This window comes from Labeo rohita, chromosome 6 (assembly GCF_022985175.1).
Source record: "Labeo rohita strain BAU-BD-2019 chromosome 6, IGBB_LRoh.1.0, whole genome shotgun sequence".
Lineage (NCBI taxonomy): Eukaryota > Metazoa > Chordata > Actinopteri > Cypriniformes > Cyprinidae > Labeo > Labeo rohita.
The window spans coordinates 21,515,728-21,537,235 of NC_066874.1; the positions used below are offsets into that span (position 1 = coordinate 21,515,728).

The following is a 21,508-nucleotide window of genomic DNA, read 5'->3' on the forward strand; positions in this document are numbered from 1 at the left end:
TATGTCAAAGGTAGTTTGGCTGGTTGAACAAAAGCAAGTACTCAAGTAATAACTCAATAAATGTTGAATACTTAAATGTGGAGTTGTTTTGTGTGTGTAAGTTGGAGGAAGCTGAGTTGCCGTACCATGACTGACAGCTTCTGGTCCTGTGGCAGAATAGGAGGAAATACCCTTGACAGATCAGCAAGCTGCAGCAGGGAAGAGGCCTGACCTCAACACCACTACTTGAAGGAGCAAAAGAAAGAGTGAGTACTTTCTGTTCCATATCATAATCTACGGTTGTCTCCAAATGCCTCTGTGATGAGTCCTGTCACCACATAGATGCTTTATTTATCAAAGTAAAGACATTCACTTAACGTTCTTAAAATGATTACAGGATCGCTATAGCATGGCATACATATGTCATACATAAAAAAATATCATAAAAGATCTTAAAAGCATAAACATTATGTACACAGCTCACTCAAACTAAACAAATGAGTTTCAATAAGGACAATACATCACTTTCTCAAGTGCTACATTGAATAATACTTGTGTTTTTGTCCATGGAATGAACTGCATTTGATGTATGTCCATTTCAACAACCCACACACAATGATTCTCCCAATAAAAGATGGAAAAAGAGTTCAATGCATGGTCCAGATCCCCACAGACCCAGTGTGCTACATCTGTAGCTTATATTGCAGGTTCCATTTCCTCTTGAGTAATCCAACATGTCCTGAGATATGAGTCCTTCTAGAAGTGTCCTTTCACAGTCTGTTCTCTATAGCCATGTGGTCTTGGTGGAGTGTCTCTTTGAACGATGGAACCTGGCCACAGGGGAGTGACAGTAGCGCAAAGCCCTACTGTGATGAGCCTCCCTTGGGTTATGAACCCTTCTTGGGTCTGGGGGGGCTGGTAGTCAGGCCTCTTCAGCAGTAGCATCTATTCCAGCATAGGTGAAGTTCTCAAAGAGAGCCATGTTGACATAGGCCTGGATGAAAGACAAGAATTAGAGGTTGGTTGATGGCTACATGCAAATAGAACTGTTACGTTTCTGCTTTTGGCATGAAATGCTCACTAATAGTCAAAAGTATGGGGTCAGTGCAATTTTTAGGGGTTCAAGCGTGTAAATGTAAGTCGTAGAGACAACAGGGGTCTCCACACTCAGTCCTGGAGGGCCAGTGTCTTACAGAGTTTAGCTCCAACCCTAATCAAACATACCTGAACCAGCTAATCAAGGTCTTACTAGGAATACTTGAAACTTCCAGGCAGGTGTGTTAAGGCAAGTTGGAGCTAAACTCTGCCGGACACCGGCCTTCCAGGATCAACTTTGGTTACCCCTGGCCTACAATGTCACCAAGGCTCGCCCCAATAGGCCTAACGGTGGCGCTACAATGATCAAAAGTACGAAATCACTCATAACTCCTGTCAGTCGCAGACTCAAGTATCTTATGTCGTTGAAAATCTTGGCTCACACCTGACAAAAAGTATGCATCAGATTTGCTTGTGAAATCAGTGAAAATTTGGGGTATTTTGGATTTTTGAAAAACCTTTTGCGAACTAGTCCTAGGTTTTTCACCCGATCGGAACCAAACCATTGCAGAAAGATTCTCTGCAGAGTGAATATTAATAATCATCAAAAAATGTAACTTTTGACTCACTGTCTCTAAACGTTTGAAAGGGGCAGGACCACTTTTAGTAAAATGCCTATAACTCCTGAACAGAATGAGATATTTTCACCAAATGGCAATAACTATCAACCATTTGTCCTATCAACATGAAAATCACTGTGCAAAGTTGTGATCCAAAGTGCCACAAGTGTTTGTAAGGACATTTGCGTATCTCAAAAAAACCATGGGTGGCACTGGTCGATGCTTTTTAAGCACCTATTAGACAAGGTTAATGGAGGCCGATCGGAACGAAACTGGGGCCTGTTTTCAAGGGCATAAATGATTTTACATTGCAGTTTTTGAGCTCTCCTCATTCCGGACAACTTTGCCTCTAGAACCACTGCTGTCAATCAAATAATTTGTTAAATGATTGAAAAGATGTAAAAAACCTACTTTTGCAAACTAATCCTAGGTTTTTTGCTCAATCTGGAAAAAAAGATACTGCAGTACAATTCTCTGGACTCTATAGGTCAATAATTATCAAAAAAGCGGAGCGGTGATTTACATTTCTGGTCTGTGGTGTTTCTAGTCAAATTAACATAGAGCCAATAATATAACGTTAATCCTGCGCACATATTTATATTTAATTATATTGAAAAAGCTTCAATTCAGTCAATCTTTTTTACCCCGTTTTAACATGGATATCTATGGAGACCGGAAAACGAAAGCACCCAAATGGAAGTTAGAATCCTTCATGGCGCCGCTCATTGGTTACTCAAGAAAAAGGTGGATAAAGCCTAAAGGAAAACTCCATGAAACCTGGTGAGAACATGCGACAGGTGATTCTAAACAAGCATGCAAAGTTATAAAGAGATTGGACCACCGTTCGTGTTATAACAGTCATAACTGTTAATAAACCTTTCTAAGGTAAATTACCTGAATTTGCCAAAAATGCTTTTTTAAATAATTGATTTAAGTGGTTAAAAGCTTGCTAAACAATGTCTTTTTTCATATGTGCTTAAATGTCTTAAGCGTTTGGACCCTGGTAATCGCCGAATGCAGCTATGTTTTTTTAATATTTTTTCAGCATGGATGGCTTAAATTGATCTGAAGTGACGGTAAATATTTAAAATGTTACAGTATGTTTGATAAATTCAAACTGAAGCCACTTTACAACCACCATTAACCACACAGCAATTTCCCTGGTAACCACCCACAAAACCTCTTCATGGTGGTCTGAGCTAGAACTGCATGATTATTTGTTAAATTAAAGACAAAAAAATTGTCTGAGTTTCACATATGCAAGCATCAGTTTTTATCTTTACCTTTCGTGCCTCTTGCATCCTATTGAGCTGGACAGATATTTGCGAAAACGGCGGTCGCTCATAGGGTCTATCTCGCCAGCACTGCCTCATAAGTTCATACCTGTATGAATAATTACATATCAGCGATTATAAACACGACTGCAGTCAATCAATACGGAAAGTGACTATAAGAACATACGAATGTCTGTGCTTACACTTCATCATCACAATTCCTGGGCTGCTCCATTCTGTAGCCTTGAGGAAGCTTCTCATAGAGTTCAGCACAGGTCATCCCACAGTATGGAGTCCCACCTTGAGGAAAACAGATTCATAACTTTCATCTGGCTGAAAGTTTCAAATGATATGCAAACAAACATTTAAATCATTTAAATTATAACAAACAGACTTACCTAAACTTACTATTTCCCACAGAAGAACTCCAAAAGACCACCTGAAAGACCAAGGCAGATATTTTACTTAATAAAATATCAAGTTTAAGAAGAAAAAGGTGTGTAAACAATATGTAAAATGTCTTTGATGGTCTGGCAGTAGTTTGTTAAAAGTTTCACTATTTTTAAACTTGATGCAACTTTTTAAAATAAACGGTGCTCAGGGTGCAAGACTTCCCGCAATGGCTAACATCTATTTAGCACATTTTCTGTTTTTAACTGTTAAAAACAGCTCAAAACAAAACCACAAGAACACGCTGAAGCTGAACTATGCAACCTTTCAAAAATCTGGGGCAGTAAAAAGTGTAAAGAATGTTTTTGAGTCTCTAATGCTCATTAAGGCTGCATTTATTTGATGAAAAATACATTAAAAACAGTAATAACATACATTGTGTTGTGTAAGTAACATTTCTTACTAACATCATTGTTGAAAACAGGTAATATTTTTTTGTGGAAACATACATTTTTTTAAGGATACGGTGATGAATAGTTCAACAGCATTTATTTGAAATATGTACATTTTAATAAATTTAACGCATCCTTGCTGAAATGTTTTGATTTGCCTTAGCTGAAAAGTATTTCATTTATTTGAGAGATTAAAAAATCTTGTTGAACCAAAGAAGGTAGTGTAAATATTAGAGCAGTTATTGGGGGATGAACTTACTCTTACCACATGCTGGTAAGAGTAAGAAAATGTTTGAGTGTGTGTGACAATCAAACTCCAGGCTTTGTGGGAAATCAATAATAGGCTGATCTAATGACGAAAACTACGTTCGTATGTCATGTTGGTTAAGTTGTTTTTGAAATATTCAGTGCACAATGTTCTGGAGTGGGTAAAAATAGGTAGTTTTGACAGAGGCACTGTGGTCTAGTGGAACACGCTACTCTAAATTTGAGCTTCCTGGTTTATGTTATCAGTTCCTTCCTGCTTATTTATCAGTTGTCCATTAAAAATTGGGAAGGATGAAGACATGTTGTTTTGGACTGAAACTTAAGGGTGCCATAGCACTTGGCTTTTGCAATCAACAATGAATCCCTTTGTCACATTTCCTTAAAAAAGAAGTGAGGCAATAACATTTAAAATTCTGGTAATAAGGCGTGAGATGTTGAAATCGATGTTCCTATGTGCAAAAACACTAAATGTACGGGATGTACTTACACGTCACTCTTTGTGGTGTAGACACTGTAGTTTAGTGACTCGATGGCCATCCATCGCACAGGCAGTCTTCCCTGAGACAGAGAGAGACGTTCAACCAGTTTTATGAGTAATTTAGATACACTATGCACTCAGACTCAGTAGTTTTATCATCTCATATGGTCCTCACCATGGTTTTTTTCACATACACCTCTTCGCCACGTGAGAGGCCAAAATCGGCGATTTTAGCAACTAGATTTTCTCCCACAAGTACATTTCTGGCTGCTAGATCTCTGTGGATGAACTGATTATACACAAACAAGAAAACCAGACACAGAGTTAGGCCTTATATATTAATTATATTAATATGGCATAAAATCGACAGTGACTTCATTAAAGGAATGTACAGATAATGTACTCACCCCCTTGTCATCCAAGATGTTCATGTCTTTCTTTCTTCAGTCGTAAAGAAATTATGTTTTTTGACGAAAACATATTTTTCTCCATATAATGGACTTATATGGTGCCCCCAAGTTTAAACTTCCAAAATGCAGTTTAAATGCAGCTTCAAAGGGCTCTAAATGATCCCAGCTGAGGAAGAAGGGTCTTATCTAGCGAAACAATTGGTTATTTTCTAGAAAAAATTACAATTTCTATACTTCTTAACCTCAAACGCCCATCTTGTCTAGCTCTGCGTGAACTCTGTGTATTCCGGTTCATGACATTTAGGGTATGTCGAAAAACGTCCATCTCATTTCCTCTCTAACTTCAAATTGTCCTACATCGCTGCAAAAGTACTCACCCAGTGTTTACAAAGTGAACATGCAAAGAAGGTAAAACGCCCTTTACAAAAAAAGGTAAAACAGCGATGTAGGACAATTTTGAAGTTGGAGGAGAAAATGAGATGGGAGTTTGAGGTTAAAAAGTATATAAATTGTAAATTTTTTTTTTTTAGAAAATAACCGATTGTTTCGATAGATAAGACCCTTCTTCCTCGGTTGGGATCATTTAGATCCCTTTGAAGCTGCATTTAAACTACATTTTGGAAGTTCAAACTCAGGGGCACTATAAAAGTCCATTATATGGAGAGAAATCCTGAAATGTTGTCCTCAAAAAATATAATTTCTTCATGACTGAAGAAAGAAAGACATGAACATCTTGGATGACAAGGGGGTGAGTACGTTATCTGTAAATTTTTGTTCTGGAAGTGAACTATTTCTATAAATTGAACAATAAATTTAAAAAATATTTAATTAAATAAAATAGTAAATAATTAATCATTTAGAAAATTATTGAATTAAAGGCTAATGTTTTAACAAATTGCATAACTGCAAGAAATAAATATTGTTACGGATCTGGTCGGTGTGCTGCGGACCGCTCACCACCAAATGTCGCTCTCACCTCATTCTTTCACATGGACTGTTGCACTACATCTCCCAGCACCCACCGCACTGATTGCGCCATACACCTGTGGCCAATCAGGCGTTCCATAAAAGCCCCGGACGTTCATGTTCTGGTCATGGAGCATTGTAGTTTTCATTGTGTAGTTTTCATTGTGTAGTTATCCTGTGTTTCCTAGTTCCTGTGTTTAGCGTTCCTGCCTGGTCATCTCGTCTCGTTCGTCTCGCCGCCTGCCTTTTCGACCCTCGCTCGTTTTCACGGATTAATCTCTCTCGTCTTGCCCCTTAACGGATTACGGTCGCTGCTGGATTGACCCTCACCTGTTCTCACGGACTCTCTTGTGCCTCGCCCTGTTATACCTGTTTGCTATTGTGCCGACCCTGCCTGTTTTCAACCATGTCTTTGTCTCGTCCCTTAAATAAAAGCTCGCAAATGGATCCGCTCGCCTCTCGTCTCACTCCCTCTGTGGCCACAGGTGTATGGCGCAATCAGTGCGGTGGGTGCTGGGAGATGTAGTCCGGGGTGTAGTGCAACAGTCCATGTGAAAGAATGAGGTGAGAGCGACATCTGGTGGTGAGCGGTCCACAGCACACCGACCAGATCCGTAACAAATATAATGAAATAACTGTGCCAATATGACAACTAAAGGAATATTCCACCAAAAAATGGAAATATGTTGAAAATGTGAAAATCAGCTGTTTGGACTCGCATTTTGACGGCACCCATTCACTGCAGAGGATCCACTGATGAGCGAGTGATGTAATGCTAAATTTCTCCAAATTTGTTCCGATGCAGAAACAAGCTCATCTATATTATAGATAGCCCAAGGGTGGGTAATTTTAAGTAAACTTTCATTTTTGTGTAAACTATTCCTTTAATTTTGCCTGTCTACATATGGATTCTTAAATAGGCACCTCCATAATCAGAAAAACTTTATACCTGTTTGTCACTAAGGTAATGCATGCCTGTTGCAACATCAGCAGCAAACTGCAAGAGCTGCTGGGAGGTGAGTGTGGAGGCAGTTCCATGCTCTTTGGCAAAGGCAGGATCAGTCTCTAGAACACGACTCTTTCTTAGAAAGTCCAAAAGATTTCCATAAGGTGCATATTCAATGGCTATGTAAAGGTAACCTGTGGATAACATAAGATGTTACATGTCTGTGCTATTTAATAGAAAAAAATCATATGGTATCTGTGCTTTTACATTCAATTCTGTGCACATTTGAGACCCTGGACCACAAAACCAGTCATACAGGTAATTTTTTTTTTAAATTGGAGAAGGATAGGATGGGGCAATATTTGGCAGAGATACAACTATTTGAAAATCTGGAATCTGAGGGTGCAAAAAATCAAAATATTGAGAAAATCCAAAAGTTGTCCAAATGAAGTTCTTAGCAATGCATAATACTAATCAAAAATTAAAATAAAGTTTTGCTATATTTATGGTTGGAAATGTACAAAATATCTTCATGGAACATGATCTTTACTTCATATCCTAATGATTTTTGGCATAATAGAAAAATCTATAAGTTTGACCGATACAATTTGCTACTTATGACTGGTTTTGTGGTCTAGGGTCACATTTTGTTATCTGACCATATATCTAGGAAAAGCCATTAGGTGGCGCACTCACCTCTGTTTTCACAGGCACCGATTAGATTGATTATATTTGGATGCTGTCCCAATTTACACAGCACTTCTAATTCCCCGGCAAAGTCTCGATGGTCATTCTCTGAGGCAAATTCTGCAGGTGCACACAGCGGAAACACAAAATCACAATCATGTAAAAACAGACCTTGGCTAACAATGCTGTGTTGGCTTGTGTTCTTACCCTTGAGCATTTTAATCGCAGCACCCATTTTTATTCCATCTTTTTTAACCATGGCCTTAATGACCTGACCAAAGTTTCCTTCTCCAATCACATCCTCGAACTTAATATCCTCCCACTCCAGTATGGGATAGGTGAGGGCCTCTGGGGAAGGCTTGGGTCGCCGGGTCAGCGTAAGAGTCCCCGAGTTGAACTGTAAGATAGTCTCTTCTCCCTGAGAATGCATGTGTTTACATTGCATAAAGAGTAAGAGATTGATATATATATATATATATACATTGTTGTTCAAAAGTTCGGGATCGGTAAAAAATGTTTTGTTTTTTGAAGGAATCTCTTCTGCTCATCAAGGCTGTATTTATTTGATCAAAAATACAGAAAAAACTGTAATGTTGTGAAATATTATTACAATTTAAAATAACAGTTTTGTATTTTAATATACTTTTAAAGTATAATTTATTTCTGTGATGCAAAGCTGAATTTTCAGCTGTGCTGTCTAATATTTTAGTTGGAACCTGTAATTCCACAGGATTCTTTGATGATAAAAAGACATCTTTTCTAACATAAAAGTCTTTACTGTCACTTTTTATCAGTTTAACACATCCTTGCTAAATATAAGTATTAGTTTCTATTAATTAAAAAAAATCTTTGATAATAAATCAGCATATTAGAATGATTTATGAAGGATCATGTGACACTGAAGAGTGGAGTATTGACTGAAGAAAATTCTGAAATAAATTATATGTTAAAGTATATTAAAATAGAGAACTATTATTTTAAATTGCAATATTTCACAATATTACAAATTAAATATTTCTCAACAAACTGCATTTATTTGATTAATTTGAAAAAAAGTTTTAATTTCAGTTTGTAATGTAAGGTAACTGTTTGACTGTTTTCTATTATATTTTATTACATATATATTATTATACTACATATGTAGCAGACATTACTTAATTATTCATTATTTAGTGTCACATGATCCTTCAGAAATCATCCTAATATGCTGATTTCTCAAGAAACATTTTTTATTATTATCAGTGTTATCAGTGTTGATATATATATATATATATATATATATATATATATATATATATGTATGTATGTATTTTTGATGAATAGAAAGCTCAAAAGAAAAGCATTAATATATGTTTTGTAAAACTGTAAATCACTTTTTTGATTAATTGAATGCATCCTGAATAAAGTATTAATTTCTTTCTTTAAAAAATATTGCTGACCCCAAAAAATACATGGTAGTGTATATACATAACATAAAAAAATCAGTTATATGATTAATTATAAAAAATATATATTGATGAAACAGATGCAACTATCCCCACTATGTTCAATCAATAAAATATAAAGTTCTTGTTCACACAATTTTTGAACACAAGCATAAGAATAAAAATAAAGTAATAATGTAGTGTCTGCTCACCGATCCAGACTGATAGGTGAACGTCCGTTTTCGTTTAAGGACAGATTTGCGAATATAGAAGAGAATCAAAAGTGCCAGAAGGATGGTCACACAGGTCACAGCCACTGACCCAACCACAGCCCAAAGAAGCTGATGATCCTCAGCCATTGGCCGTCCAACTTGCTGAGTGGTGGGAATATAGTTGGAGAATCCTGGTTGACATGAATAACAGTAAGTGCCTTTTTAATAAGCAATTCAGAACAGCTTTATCTTTACCTCATATTTTATCTTTATAGTATGTCTTTCTCACACTGGTCACTTACCGTCTCCACGTGTCCTGACATGTACAAACTTACTCCACTCCCCTGGCACCTTGGAGAAAGCCCTCACCCTAAACTGGTATAAGGTGCTCCCATTGAGGGATGTCACATCCTTCGTGGTTTTGTTGCCATCGTCTGTGTCCACCCAAGGGTGAAAGCTGCTCTGGCCCACCGGGTGGTATTCAATGCTGTATTTCACAATGCCTCCATTGGGATCCTCAGGCGGCTGCCATTGAAGCCTGACTGCATTGATGGACAAAGCATCTGCCTGGACGTTCCTTGGAGAAGAAGGACCTGGAGAGAGATCATACATAATTTTGCCACTTCAGCTTCATTTTACATTTGGACACACTTGTGAGTTATTCGCTTCCACATCCTGTCTAACATTCATGTCCTATTTTATAGTAAGTCACCTACTTGCGCCTACTTGGGGACATGCAAGATTTCTGTTTACCCTGTTTATAGATGTGAATATGGTGGGGCTTTGAAGGGGGCCCATGGCTGCCGCAGTTTATCAGCCGGACGACCACTTGGTAGTCCCTGTGATACTCCAGATTGTAGAGCTTGATGGAGAGCACATTAAGCAAGGTGGTTTCCTCCCACAGCCTCTCTCCATGTGGTCCGTTGAGCTGTACTAAAAAGCCAGTGGCTTCACGGGACGTGCCAATCAGGGACCACCTGATGGTGGCATTACGGCCCTCCAATGAGCAGGAATCAATCTCCGGCTTGGCCGTGGGCTCTAACGACACAGAATACGCAATCAGATGCTGTTTGCTGCAGCTGAGCTGCGTAAAAACTACACTACTCTCAGATTCAGACTTTCTAGGTCAAATACTGACTGAAAGTCAACAATCAAAATATTGTTTTCTGTAAACTGTTTCCAGTCTGTTTCTCCAGATTTTGACAATCACATCCAATGTCAACACCATCCAAACCTCTTCAGCTCAAAGAAACCCACTCTTCTCCTCATAAGATGAGGTAAAATGCCTCCACCTTTGTTTATTCTGTCACTCAATCTGATCTCAGCAAATTTTTAAACGTTGATCGAACTTAATAATCTTTTCATCTAAACTTCAATGTTAGATTTATTCTGAACATCTTTGATGTGAACAGTTTTGACCTGTGAGTTTATTTTAGGACAGATTTTAAAATTCTGTTTAAAGGAGAACTTCCACTTCCAGAACAACAATTTACTAATAATTTACTCACCCCCTTGTCATCCAAGATGTTCATGTCTTTCTGTTTTCAGTCAGAAAGAAATTATGGTTTTTGAGGAAAGCATTTCAGGATTTTTCTTCATATAATGGACTTGATTGGTGCCCCGATTTTGAACTTCCAAAATGTAGTTTAAACGCAGCTTCAGAGGGCTCTAAACGATCCCAGCCGAGGAAGAAATGATCGAAATGATAGAAATCTAGCGAAATGATCTGTCATTTTTTTCGAAAAATAAAAATTTGTATACTTTTTAAGCACAAAAGCTTGTGTAGCACAGGCTCTGGGATGCACGTCCATGATGCTACGAATTAGTGATGGGTCCTTCTTAAACGATTCGTTCATTTTGAACGAATCTTTAATGTGACTCGGGAAGAACAAGGCGTCTCGGGGAGTGATTTATTCAGTCGAACATGCGCAATGTCCTATTAGGTTCTGTACTGGAATTAGTTCACCTGTTTCGAGTCTTCGGGTTTTTTGAGTTGTTCGTTCACCTTATGGGGCTGTCATGTGATGAACGAACGACTCAAACCCGAAAACTTGTCAGATAAAAGGTGAGGTGAGCTAATCACAGACTAAAGACCCAGGTAAACAATCAATTAATCTTTTCTTTCTTATAGCATTATAGTTTTGTCTTGTATGTAGTGTGATCATCGTTTGTGTATGCAGTAGATGTGTTAGGGAAGTAACACGTAATATTTTAATTATATTATAAAATGAATGAAATGACTCAAAAAAAGAGTTGGTAAAATGATTTGAATTTCGCATCACTACTACGAATCACGTCTAAGTTCATCGTCTGTGTACTCCGGCTAAAAAAGGTAGAGTATGGCGAAAAACTCCATCTTATTTTCTCCTACAACTTCAGAATCGTCCGACATCGTTGTACCTTTTTGTTTGTAAACACCGTTTGACTTACTTTCTTAGACTTTGCGGGTTCGCTATGTAAACATTGGGTTTGTAGTTCCGCCTATGTTCGGCGTGACCTTTCGACATGATTCACTAGTATGTGAACACGCATCCCAGAGCCTGTGCTACATGAGCCTTTGTGTTTAAAAAGCATACAAATTTTTATTTTCCAAAAAAAAAAAAATGACAGATCGTTTCGCTAGATAAGACCCTTCTTCCTCGGCTGGGATCGTTTAGAGCCCTTTGAAGCTGCATTTAAACTACATTTTGGAAGTGCAAAATCGGGGCACCAATCAAGTCCATTATATGAAGAAAAATCCAGAAATGCTTTCCTCAAAAACCATAATTTCTTTACGAATGAAGACAGAAGGACATGAACATCTTGGACAACAAGGGGGTGAGTAAATTATTGGTGAATTGTTGTTCTGGAAGTGGACTTCTCCTTTAATAATGATGGACTTATGGACACATTATCTCTTATGATGGACTTATCTCCACATTATTAACTAAAACTATTAAAATTGCTTTTGCTAATTGAAAAAAAGCTGACTTAAAATAATATATAAATCTGTGCTGTCAAATGATTAATCACATCCAGAGTTGACATAATATGTGTGTACTGTGTATATTTGGTAACACTTTACAATAAGGTTCATTAGTGCCTTCAGTTAACATGAACTAAAAATTAATAATACTGTTTCAATTACTTAATACATAAACAACGTTTCTTAAATACATACATGCATGTGTGTGTATTTATATACATAAATACACACAATACACACATTACGTAAACAAAAACTTTTAATTTGGATGTGATTAATCGTGATTAATCATTTGACAGCACTAAAATATTAGACTAGAAAAATTATAAAACAAATTACTAAAAGTAAAAATTTATTGAAATGAATTAAAGATATATAGAAATAAAAAAACAACAACAAGAACAACAAACCACAATTATTAAATTAAATTAAATTAAATTGAAAGCTAAAAATATAAAAACAAAATTAAATATTAATAAATACAATGATAGTATATAAATAACACTGGTTAGACACCTGGGGTAGGATGACACCCTCAGAAATGGGACAGTGCTAAAGTTTTAATTATTTATTTAATAAATATTCTATTAATTCTATTATTAATTATTAATTCTAAAACTATTAATTCTATTAATTAGGTTTAGGTTTATCATGTATTTTACATGTATTAGATGTATTGTACATTTACAGTTGGGACAAATTTTTTCCCACAGGCAGGGGGCCATCTAACCCCAGTAATGGGGCAATTTTGTACATCCTATACATCGTCATCATGTACATGCTAAACTCATCTCTAAATTTGTCACCTTGGACCACAAAACCAGTCATATGTAGCATGGGTATATTTGTAGCAATAGCCAACAATGTACTATGGTTCAAAATTATCGATTTTCCTGTTATGCCAAAAAACCATTAGGATATTAAGTAAAGATCATGTTCCATGATGATATTCTGTGAATTTCTTACCGTAAGTATATCAAAACTTATTTTTTGATTAGTAATATGCATTGCTAAGAACCTCATTCAACTTTAAAAGCGTTTTCTCAATATTTAGATTTTTTTGCACCCTCAGATTCCAGATTTTCAATAGTTGTATCTCGGCCAAATAGTGCCCCAAACCATACATCAATTGAAAGCTTATTTATTCAGCTTTCAAATGATGTGTTAGTCTCAGTTTAAAAAAAAATTGACCCTTATGACTGGCTTTGTGGTCCAGGGTCACTTATGTTCTTTAAGTAAGGTGTTTACCGCCATCTTTCTTTTCAACCAAGTCATTTTTCGTTCTAAGTTGATTGATTCTCACCTGGGCAGTCAGTTTCCATTATTGCCTCTGGACCCAAAGGACCTTCTCCTCCATCCCCGGGGCGAGTGAGTTGTACACGGACATGGTATCTGGTCGAGGGCTTCAGGTTCGGTAATGTGATTAGATTGCTGCCATACACTTCATAAAAAAAAAAAAAGATTATACTTCATATGTGCATGATGTACATTTATATGATTCAGCATGAACTTAATGCAGGAATTCCTAAAACAAGAAGTGAGTTTGGCAACGTTACCAATAATGGAGGACCAGGCGTCTTCTGTATCCACTGGCTTGTAAAGCAGCTTAGTGGACATAATAGGACCGTCACCCGCATAAGTGTCCACCGGCTTTACAACCAGTTGTCTGCTACTCTTCAACACCAGTTTAGGAGCAGTGGTTGGGTATGGTGGCTCTAGTTTACAACAAAGTGCAAATTTAAGGGCCTTTTAGCCAGTAAGAACATTGATAGAATAAATAAACTCAAAAATAAATCTCACCTTTTACAGTTAAGGTAAACTTGAAGGAATCCTGTCCACCGTTGGTGGAGACTCGACATTCCCAGGAACCATTATGCTCTGTGGACAGCCTTGGGATCTCAAAATGAGCTGTGCTTTTTTTGGAGTCCATGGTAGTGTGGGATGCCTGAGAAATCAAGTAGACAATCACAACCGCATTAGAAAGATAGACACAGCAGTACTTTCGAACTTATCATTTTACAAACATTCCTTTTTTCGACTTCATTGCTTAAGCGTATGTCTCTTTCACCTTGAGAACTGTGCTTTCCAGCTTGCGTAGCTCAATACTCATATGGCTAGGTGGTGGATGGCCTGTTGCAGAACATGTGATCTTGTGGCTGGAGTTCAAGTTTCCCTCCAGGTTACTGGCCATGTCCAAAATCTCTGGTGCACGATCTGAAAGAGGGATAAGGTTAGACAAACGGCGCCAAGAGGAACAAACGTTACAGATTTTGGAGCAGATGGAAAAGTAGTTTTGAAGGCTGACCTGATTTTTCACAGTATTGCCCTCTCCAGCCTATAGGACACTGGCAGCCACTGAATCGATTGCATTTGCCTTTGTTCTTGCAGTTGCAACTTAAAAGACAGTCAGCGCCATACATTCCTTCAAGACAGGCTATGAAAAGAACATTGAAAATATGTATATACAATTAAACAGGAAAACAAGCATTTTATTCAAGACTCAGTCCCTATGTTTTAGTGTCTGAGCTCTGACCTCAAGAATTTTAAGTGTAAGTGTTTGGAAATGTTTGTGTAACTATTCCAAAAGTATAAAAGCCTGTTTTTTAGCACAAGCATGTCTTCATACGTTACCACTGACTTTTATCTTACAATTGCTACCTGTTTTTTTTTGTTCTTACTTAATATCTCACATTATGTTACTTTATATACTGCATTATCGCAACATTAATTTTTCTAGTTGTGCCATTAATTTCGGAATTGCAACTTCCTGTTCTTATAGCTGTAACTTTGCATTTCACAATGTGACCGTATCACACAATTTGACTTTATATCACTCGATTTCATCTTTATTTCTCATAATTGTGGCTACTTCTCATTTTTTTTGTTATTTTAAACTTTATCTCGCAATTACGTGTTTTATTTACTCTGAGGTGGAAACTGGTTTCCACAAAGAATAAAACAAATGGACAGAGCAGCAAGAAATGTTTATCTTGGTCTGATTGATGGAAGCAGAATTTTTACTGGCAGATTTCAGCAGCACCTGTTTAAACTTTAATTCAGAACTGAATCCTTTCTGTTGGTTCCAGATGATACTCTGCATGTAGGGAACAGTTATTATACAAAGGGATCTTATGTTAAACTCACGTTTACGACAGCGATCTCCATGCCAGCCGCTGGCACAAGAACAGCCGTAAGGATCTGTGAGACAGAAACTGAAGTTCTGGCATCCATTCTCTGACTTACAGGATTCCTGGCAGTTCCTACCAAACATTCCTTCTCGACAGGCTGCAAAACCAATATCGGAAAAAATGATTTGTATGTTTAAGTTCTCAAATACATAGATCAATTTCATATAAATGGTTTTTATATACCCGTTTCACAGCGCATTCCCATAAACCCCGGAGGGCAAACGCAGTCTCCATCTTTGTCATGACACACGCCTCCATTCAAGCATTCGGGACAGTCTTTGTCACAGTCTGAGCCCCATTTATTCTTTGGGCATTCTAGAAAACAGATAAGAGAAATCAAGCACTAGAATAGAAAATCCAAAGTTCTGAATGTATTTAAATGAGTTATGTGCTACTGAACATGTTACCACGAATGATGAGGCGGATCCAGGCACTAAAAAGAGCACTGTCCCCAACATAGTTGACACTGTAAATCCCTGCATAGCTTTCATCAACTTTTCCCAGGTCAAGAACTGCTGTGCGGTTTTGAACATCAGCAATAGGAGTCATGTAATAGTAGTTACCTAAAACAAATCAGAATATTCTTGCTTGTAAAATGCTGATTCATTTTGCTCATACATTTACTGATCATCCTGCTGGAGCCTCTGTTTTTCTGCACGATGACCCATTTTGTCAGTAATTGAATATCACACTTGTGCACAATTATTGAATATAATAAGTGAATATCAAAATTATCCAAAAACTTTCGATACACTGTCACGACGGGACACCACTTTTATTAAAATGCCGATAACACTTGAACAGAAAGAGATATTTTCACTAAATTTGGAACACTTATGTAAGAGCTCAATCTGAGGTCACCGTAAAAAAACAGTGGAGTCTGGCCACTTAGTGGTGCTGTAACAGGGAAAAAACTTAAAACTACACACCCATTACTCTGATTAACTTGAACATTGGTATGTTGTGTCTTTGTCCAAAGTGGGACAAACGTCTATGAGGACATTTGCGTATCAACAAAAACATGGCCACCATCGGCCGATGAATTTTGAACACCTGTTAGACAAGGTTAATGGAGGTCGATCTGAACAAAACTCGGTGGGCATGACTTTTATGCCTCTGTAATCACGTAGTGTTTCAGACATCCACAAAATATTCATATCATTTGATAGATCTCCTCAAGTCGTTTATTAAATACTCTCGATTATGTAAAAAGAAACAATTTTGCCAACTAGTCCTAGGGTTTTCGCTCAATCTCAGTATAAGCACCGTAGCACAATTCTCTGGAAAGTTAAACTTTTGACACACTGTCGTGACGGTATGCCAAAATGTTTGTAAGGACCGGAGGTGCTTTTACTAAAATGCCTATAACTTTTGGATGGAATTTTTTGATTTCACCAAATTTGGAACACCTGTGTAAGAGCTCAATCTGAGGTCACCATAAAAAACAGCCGCTTAGCGGGACTATAACAGGGAAAATATTAAAACAGGCTATAACTACGCACCTGTTACTCTGATTGACTTGAAAATTGATATGCTGCGTCTTTGTCCAAAGTGCCACAAGTGTCTATGAAGACATTTGTGTATCTAAAAAACACCATCGGCCGATGAATTTTAAACATCTATTAGACAAGATTAATAGAGGTCGGAAACTCAGTGGGCATTAGTTTTATGCCTCTGTAGTCATATTATTTGATAAATCTCCTCATACTTTGCCTCAAGAACCACTGCTGTCAATCAAATCGTTCATTACATATTCTCGATTATGTAAAAAAAACAATTTTGCGAACTAGTCCTAGGTTTTTCGCTCAACCTCAATATAAGCACTGCAGCACAATTGTGAAATCTCAAGATCAATAATTATCAAAAAATTTAGAAAAGGGATGTGGTCAAGTGCATTTAAAAGCCTATATCTGCAAAACTCATATCTTCACCAAAATAGGTGAGCACATGAGACATATGGTTGTAAACAAGCATGCAAAATTTCGGATTATATGTGGTGCTATAACTGTTAAAAAGCTTTAAAAAGCATGAATTTCCTTAGTAAATTGCCTGTACTGTCCATCTGTTACATGCTTCCTAAATAAAACATCCCTTTTACCTGTGTTTAAAGGCCTTAAAGCGCTTGAACCCAGATTATTTCTACTTGCAGCTATATTTGTTTTTTATTTTATTCTCTCTTTTTGTATATATATCATTTAAAACATATTCTCATAAATCACTGTACCAAATTGCTTGAAATGTTGCACACATGCTCTTTGGACATGTATCTTGCTAAATCATAAAAAATAAGGTTAAAGCTATACTGACCATTGAATTTCCAAGTAATGTCTCGTCTTTCTGTCCCAACAACATCCATGATTAGTTTCACTTCATCTCCTTTACTGGCCGTCAGAGTGACCCTCACTGGTTTAAAGTGACCTTAAAAGGGAAAAATAATAGTATACTGGTATAACATCACAATTATCAGTTTTTTTCTTCAGTCTGATTAGTTTGGAAAATATATATTTCAGTATAGTAAATAGTAATTAGACAAGAATAGAACAGAAAAACAGAAACAGCTGAAAAATATCTTGTGTGTCTTTTTTTGAATCACACAGGTTTGTAACATGAGGGTTAGTAAATGATGACAGAATTTCTATTTTTGGGTGAACTACAAGTTATGTTTTTTTTCTTCCGCGCATGTCATCATACTTCTGCTGTAGTTGTTGATGAGTGTAACACTGCTAGGTTGGTCAGAGCCCCTTTTTGAGTGACAGTAGAAAATCCCACTGTGGTCAAAGCCTGAAAAACCACTAGCCTCCACTTCTTTAGTCTGTGGCCTCTGCACATTAAAATGTGGCAGATTTGCACGAAGGACAATGCTGTTGTCCTTTGTGATGCTCAGCTGAATCCCGTCAGTGTCACGCTCTCCAGAAATGCAGGAGAGGCGGAAATGATGAGCAGATGTGGCCCCATTAGAGGTCATGGTGAGATCCATGACTGCATCTGCAAGAAAACACATTTCATAGAGATCAATGCAATGCTGTTTACTAAAATTGGACAGATATTCAGAAACAATTACTAGAGAGAAACAAATAATAAGCCAGTAAGTTAATATTCTCATCACTTAAGATTGAAACTGAGAACCCACTCTGGAACTTATTCAGTACAGCTTCCTGTTTATTTACATTAAGATCAGAAAATAACAACAACAATGGAGCCGCTATAGAGGAACATCCACATTCCTGCTTTCACACATTTCCCCTGGCTTTCTGCCACTCTGTGCCCTTCTCAACACAAGAACAATATCAGGAAACAAAGAGGATCCAAAGCCATCATTCCACCATGAATGCCACTAGATCCCATGTGAGAAATAATGAAAACAAGTAGATGGGCCTGGGGCTAGTTGTCACACTGTTTTAAAACAGAAATCAGTATCTGTATAGACACGTCTTGGTCACAGAGAAAAACATGAAATAATAATAAAAAAAACTTTTCCACTGTTATTATCAAAAAACTTTTTGAACACATAGTGACCTTCTATTGGGGCTGTTGCTTTATGTTGTTACACTATATAAGTGAAGTTGCTAATTACTACAGCTGCACTTGTCCAACCCATACAATCATAAAATTGTAAAAAAAAACAACAACAATTACTGCTTTCCAAAGAAAACAGCTGAAATTTCCAGTCAAACCTACCTTCATTATGTAGTTGAACCTTCACACTTCATTAAACTCAATTCTATTAAAGGATAGAATTGCCTTTTTTTTTTAAACAGAATTGACAGATGTCATTCTATAGACCTACAGAATGACATTTGTCAATTCTGTGCTAAAAAAACCCGCTATAAAACACAAAAAAGGCAATTCTATCCTCATGAAAATTAACCATGGTTTTATTATAGTAAAAGTGTAGTAACTCTGTTTTTTTGGCGTATTGATTACCATTTGAGAAACAGTTTTACTACAAATACCATGGTTAAACTATATGGTTAGAATACCAAAACCATAGTTAATTTGTAGTTATCATGGTTTAAGTACAGTAACCATGTTTTTTGGTTTTATTTGTAGTAAAAACATGGTTAATTTTCGTAATTTCGTACATATGAAACCAACATATATATATATATTTGAAACCGACATACAAATGATTCAAATCCTTTCGACTCAAAACTTGTTACACAGCTCATATGAGATAACTAGCCACAACTAGCTCTGGGCTTCCCATACAAATGGTACTCTCCCATTCAATCAATTAATAATTATTTTGAAATTAACTTAAAAGGAGAAACGGCACTTTTGTGTAGGTGTAGTGGGAAACTTAAAAGGAGAAACGGCACTTTTGTGTAGGTGTAGTGGGAAACTAACAGATAGTACTTACCAGATATGTCGATGAGGCACAAGAGGCAGATTAAATACAGCATGACTGTAATCTTATGTTCACTCTCAGTCAATCCGTTAGAAATGATCCAAATACAGGATTTGTCATTCCAGTGGGATTTTCCAGTTCATCAGCCGTCGCCGCGCGTAATTGCGCATTTCTACGATCACCGTGAATGTACGCGAACTGCGCGTGGAAATCTGTGCTGTTGACACGCAGAAAACTCTACTCTTCTGCCTACTCCACACTCGTACTTTGGGTGGGAAAGGAAGGAAGAGGCGTAGGGGATGAGAGAGAGAGAGAGAGAGAGAGAGAGAGAGGATCAAACTGTTACTACAAGTATTTTCACTGAATTTCACTCACACGAACGTTTACTCCTAAATTGCTATGTGTATTAAGAATAAAAATATATTTGTGAAAAAAAAAAAACATTTAAACATTCTTAAAAAAGACACATATTCAGCTGAAAAGCAAAACTGTGCAAGTAGACAAAAATGTCCTTAAATCAAACAAAATTACAAAAATTACAAAGACAATACATAGACTGAATAGAAAAATTGCACATGCATATTTAAAAATAGAAGCACTATGATTTTATTCCATAGCATTTTTATTTTATTCGTAACAGTGATTTGTTGTTACAGTACTGGTCTTATTTTTCTACGCAGAAGTCAGCCGTCTTCTGTGCGTGCGAGACTTCTGGTTCATTAGCTGCTGTAGGGAAATACCGAGAAGAATAACAACGTTGCAGTAAAGGTAAAACTGTTTGCACTACAAACCAGTGTGTTCATAATTAAGATAGTTCAGTGTGTGTAAGGCTGGGGGACTTGGGGCAAAAATGCCACTAAATTGGACAAAAATGCCCCTGCACAAACAAATGAAATCTATAAGGTCTGTTGCTAACAAAGTCAAAATGAATAGAAAGTGTCGATTGCGGCATTAAATGAAGATCTGCTCATGTTGTAATTCCTTTTAGGCGTTTTTACAGTGTTGTGCATTATAACCAATCACACACGATTCTGTTGAGCTTATAAATGCAATGGCCAATCAGAAGCGTTTAGATGCGTCATCACTGAAACTCATCAGTTTTGCTGAGCGCGGTACTCTTGATTTCTCTCATCATAAACAACAAATCGCAGATGTACACACAATGTAAGTAAGACATTCATTTATGGACAGCTTTAGTGATTTTAAGGATAAATTAGGTTTAAAAGTAAAGTCGCGATAGATCAAAGTTAGTGATAATGTTGCTTTCTCTATATAGTTAATTTGCCGTTCAAATAACCGTGGAAATCATTCTAATTAAGTTGGCTTGAGAAAGCCAACATGCTAACAACTTGCTAATCATGCCAGAAACATGCTAGTAACTTGCTAATCATGCTAACAACATGCTAACAACTTGCTAGTCATGCTAGAAACATGCTAGCAACATGCTAACAACTTGATAATCATGCCAGAAACATGCTAGTAACTTGCTAATCATGCTAACAACATGTTAACAACTTGCTAGTCATGATAGAAACATGCTAGCAACATGCTAACAACTTGATAATCATGCCAGAAACATGCTAGTAACTTGCTAATCATGCTAACAACATGCTAACAACTTGATAATCATGCTAGAAACATGCTAGTAACTTGCTAATCATGCTAACAACATGCTAACAATTTGCTAATCATGCCAGAAACATGCTAGTAACTTGCTAATCATGCTAACAACATGCTAACAACTTGCTAGTCATGCTAGAAACATGCTAGCAACATGCTAACAACTTGATAATCATGCTAGAAACATGCTAGTAACTTGCTAATCATGCTAACAACATGCTAACAACTTGCTAGTCATGTTAGAAAC

At 36.9% G+C, this 21,508-nt stretch overlaps 1 protein-coding gene across 2 annotated transcripts; it reads right to left on the reverse strand.

Annotated features, from left to right (window-relative positions):
- Positions 1 to 272: 272 nt before the first annotated feature.
- Positions 273 to 19,886, reverse strand: tie1 (tyrosine kinase with immunoglobulin-like and EGF-like domains 1). Of its 2 annotated transcripts, XM_051111508.1 has the most exons (23): positions 19,654 to 19,886; positions 17,985 to 18,278; positions 17,601 to 17,711; positions 15,701 to 15,856; positions 15,477 to 15,608; positions 15,250 to 15,390; positions 14,411 to 14,539; positions 14,174 to 14,319; positions 13,906 to 14,050; positions 13,662 to 13,820; positions 13,409 to 13,546; positions 9,894 to 10,178; positions 9,443 to 9,733; positions 9,141 to 9,331; positions 7,712 to 7,922; positions 7,514 to 7,624; positions 6,821 to 7,011; positions 4,671 to 4,784; positions 4,505 to 4,575; positions 3,307 to 3,347; positions 3,112 to 3,208; positions 2,918 to 3,017; positions 273 to 973 (listed from the first exon to the last, which is right to left on the reverse strand). In XM_051111508.1, the coding sequence occupies exons 1-23, from the start codon at positions 19,694 to 19,696 to the stop codon at positions 902 to 904; spliced, it is 3,369 nt and encodes a 1,122-aa protein (XP_050967465.1). In that variant the 5' UTR covers positions 19,697 to 19,886; the 3' UTR covers positions 273 to 901. The 2 variants fall into 2 exon arrangements, with proteins under 2 accessions (XP_050967465.1, XP_050967466.1); XM_051111509.1 differs by lacking the exon at positions 9,894 to 10,178.
- Between the last annotated feature and the right edge of the window lie 1,622 nt (positions 19,887 to 21,508).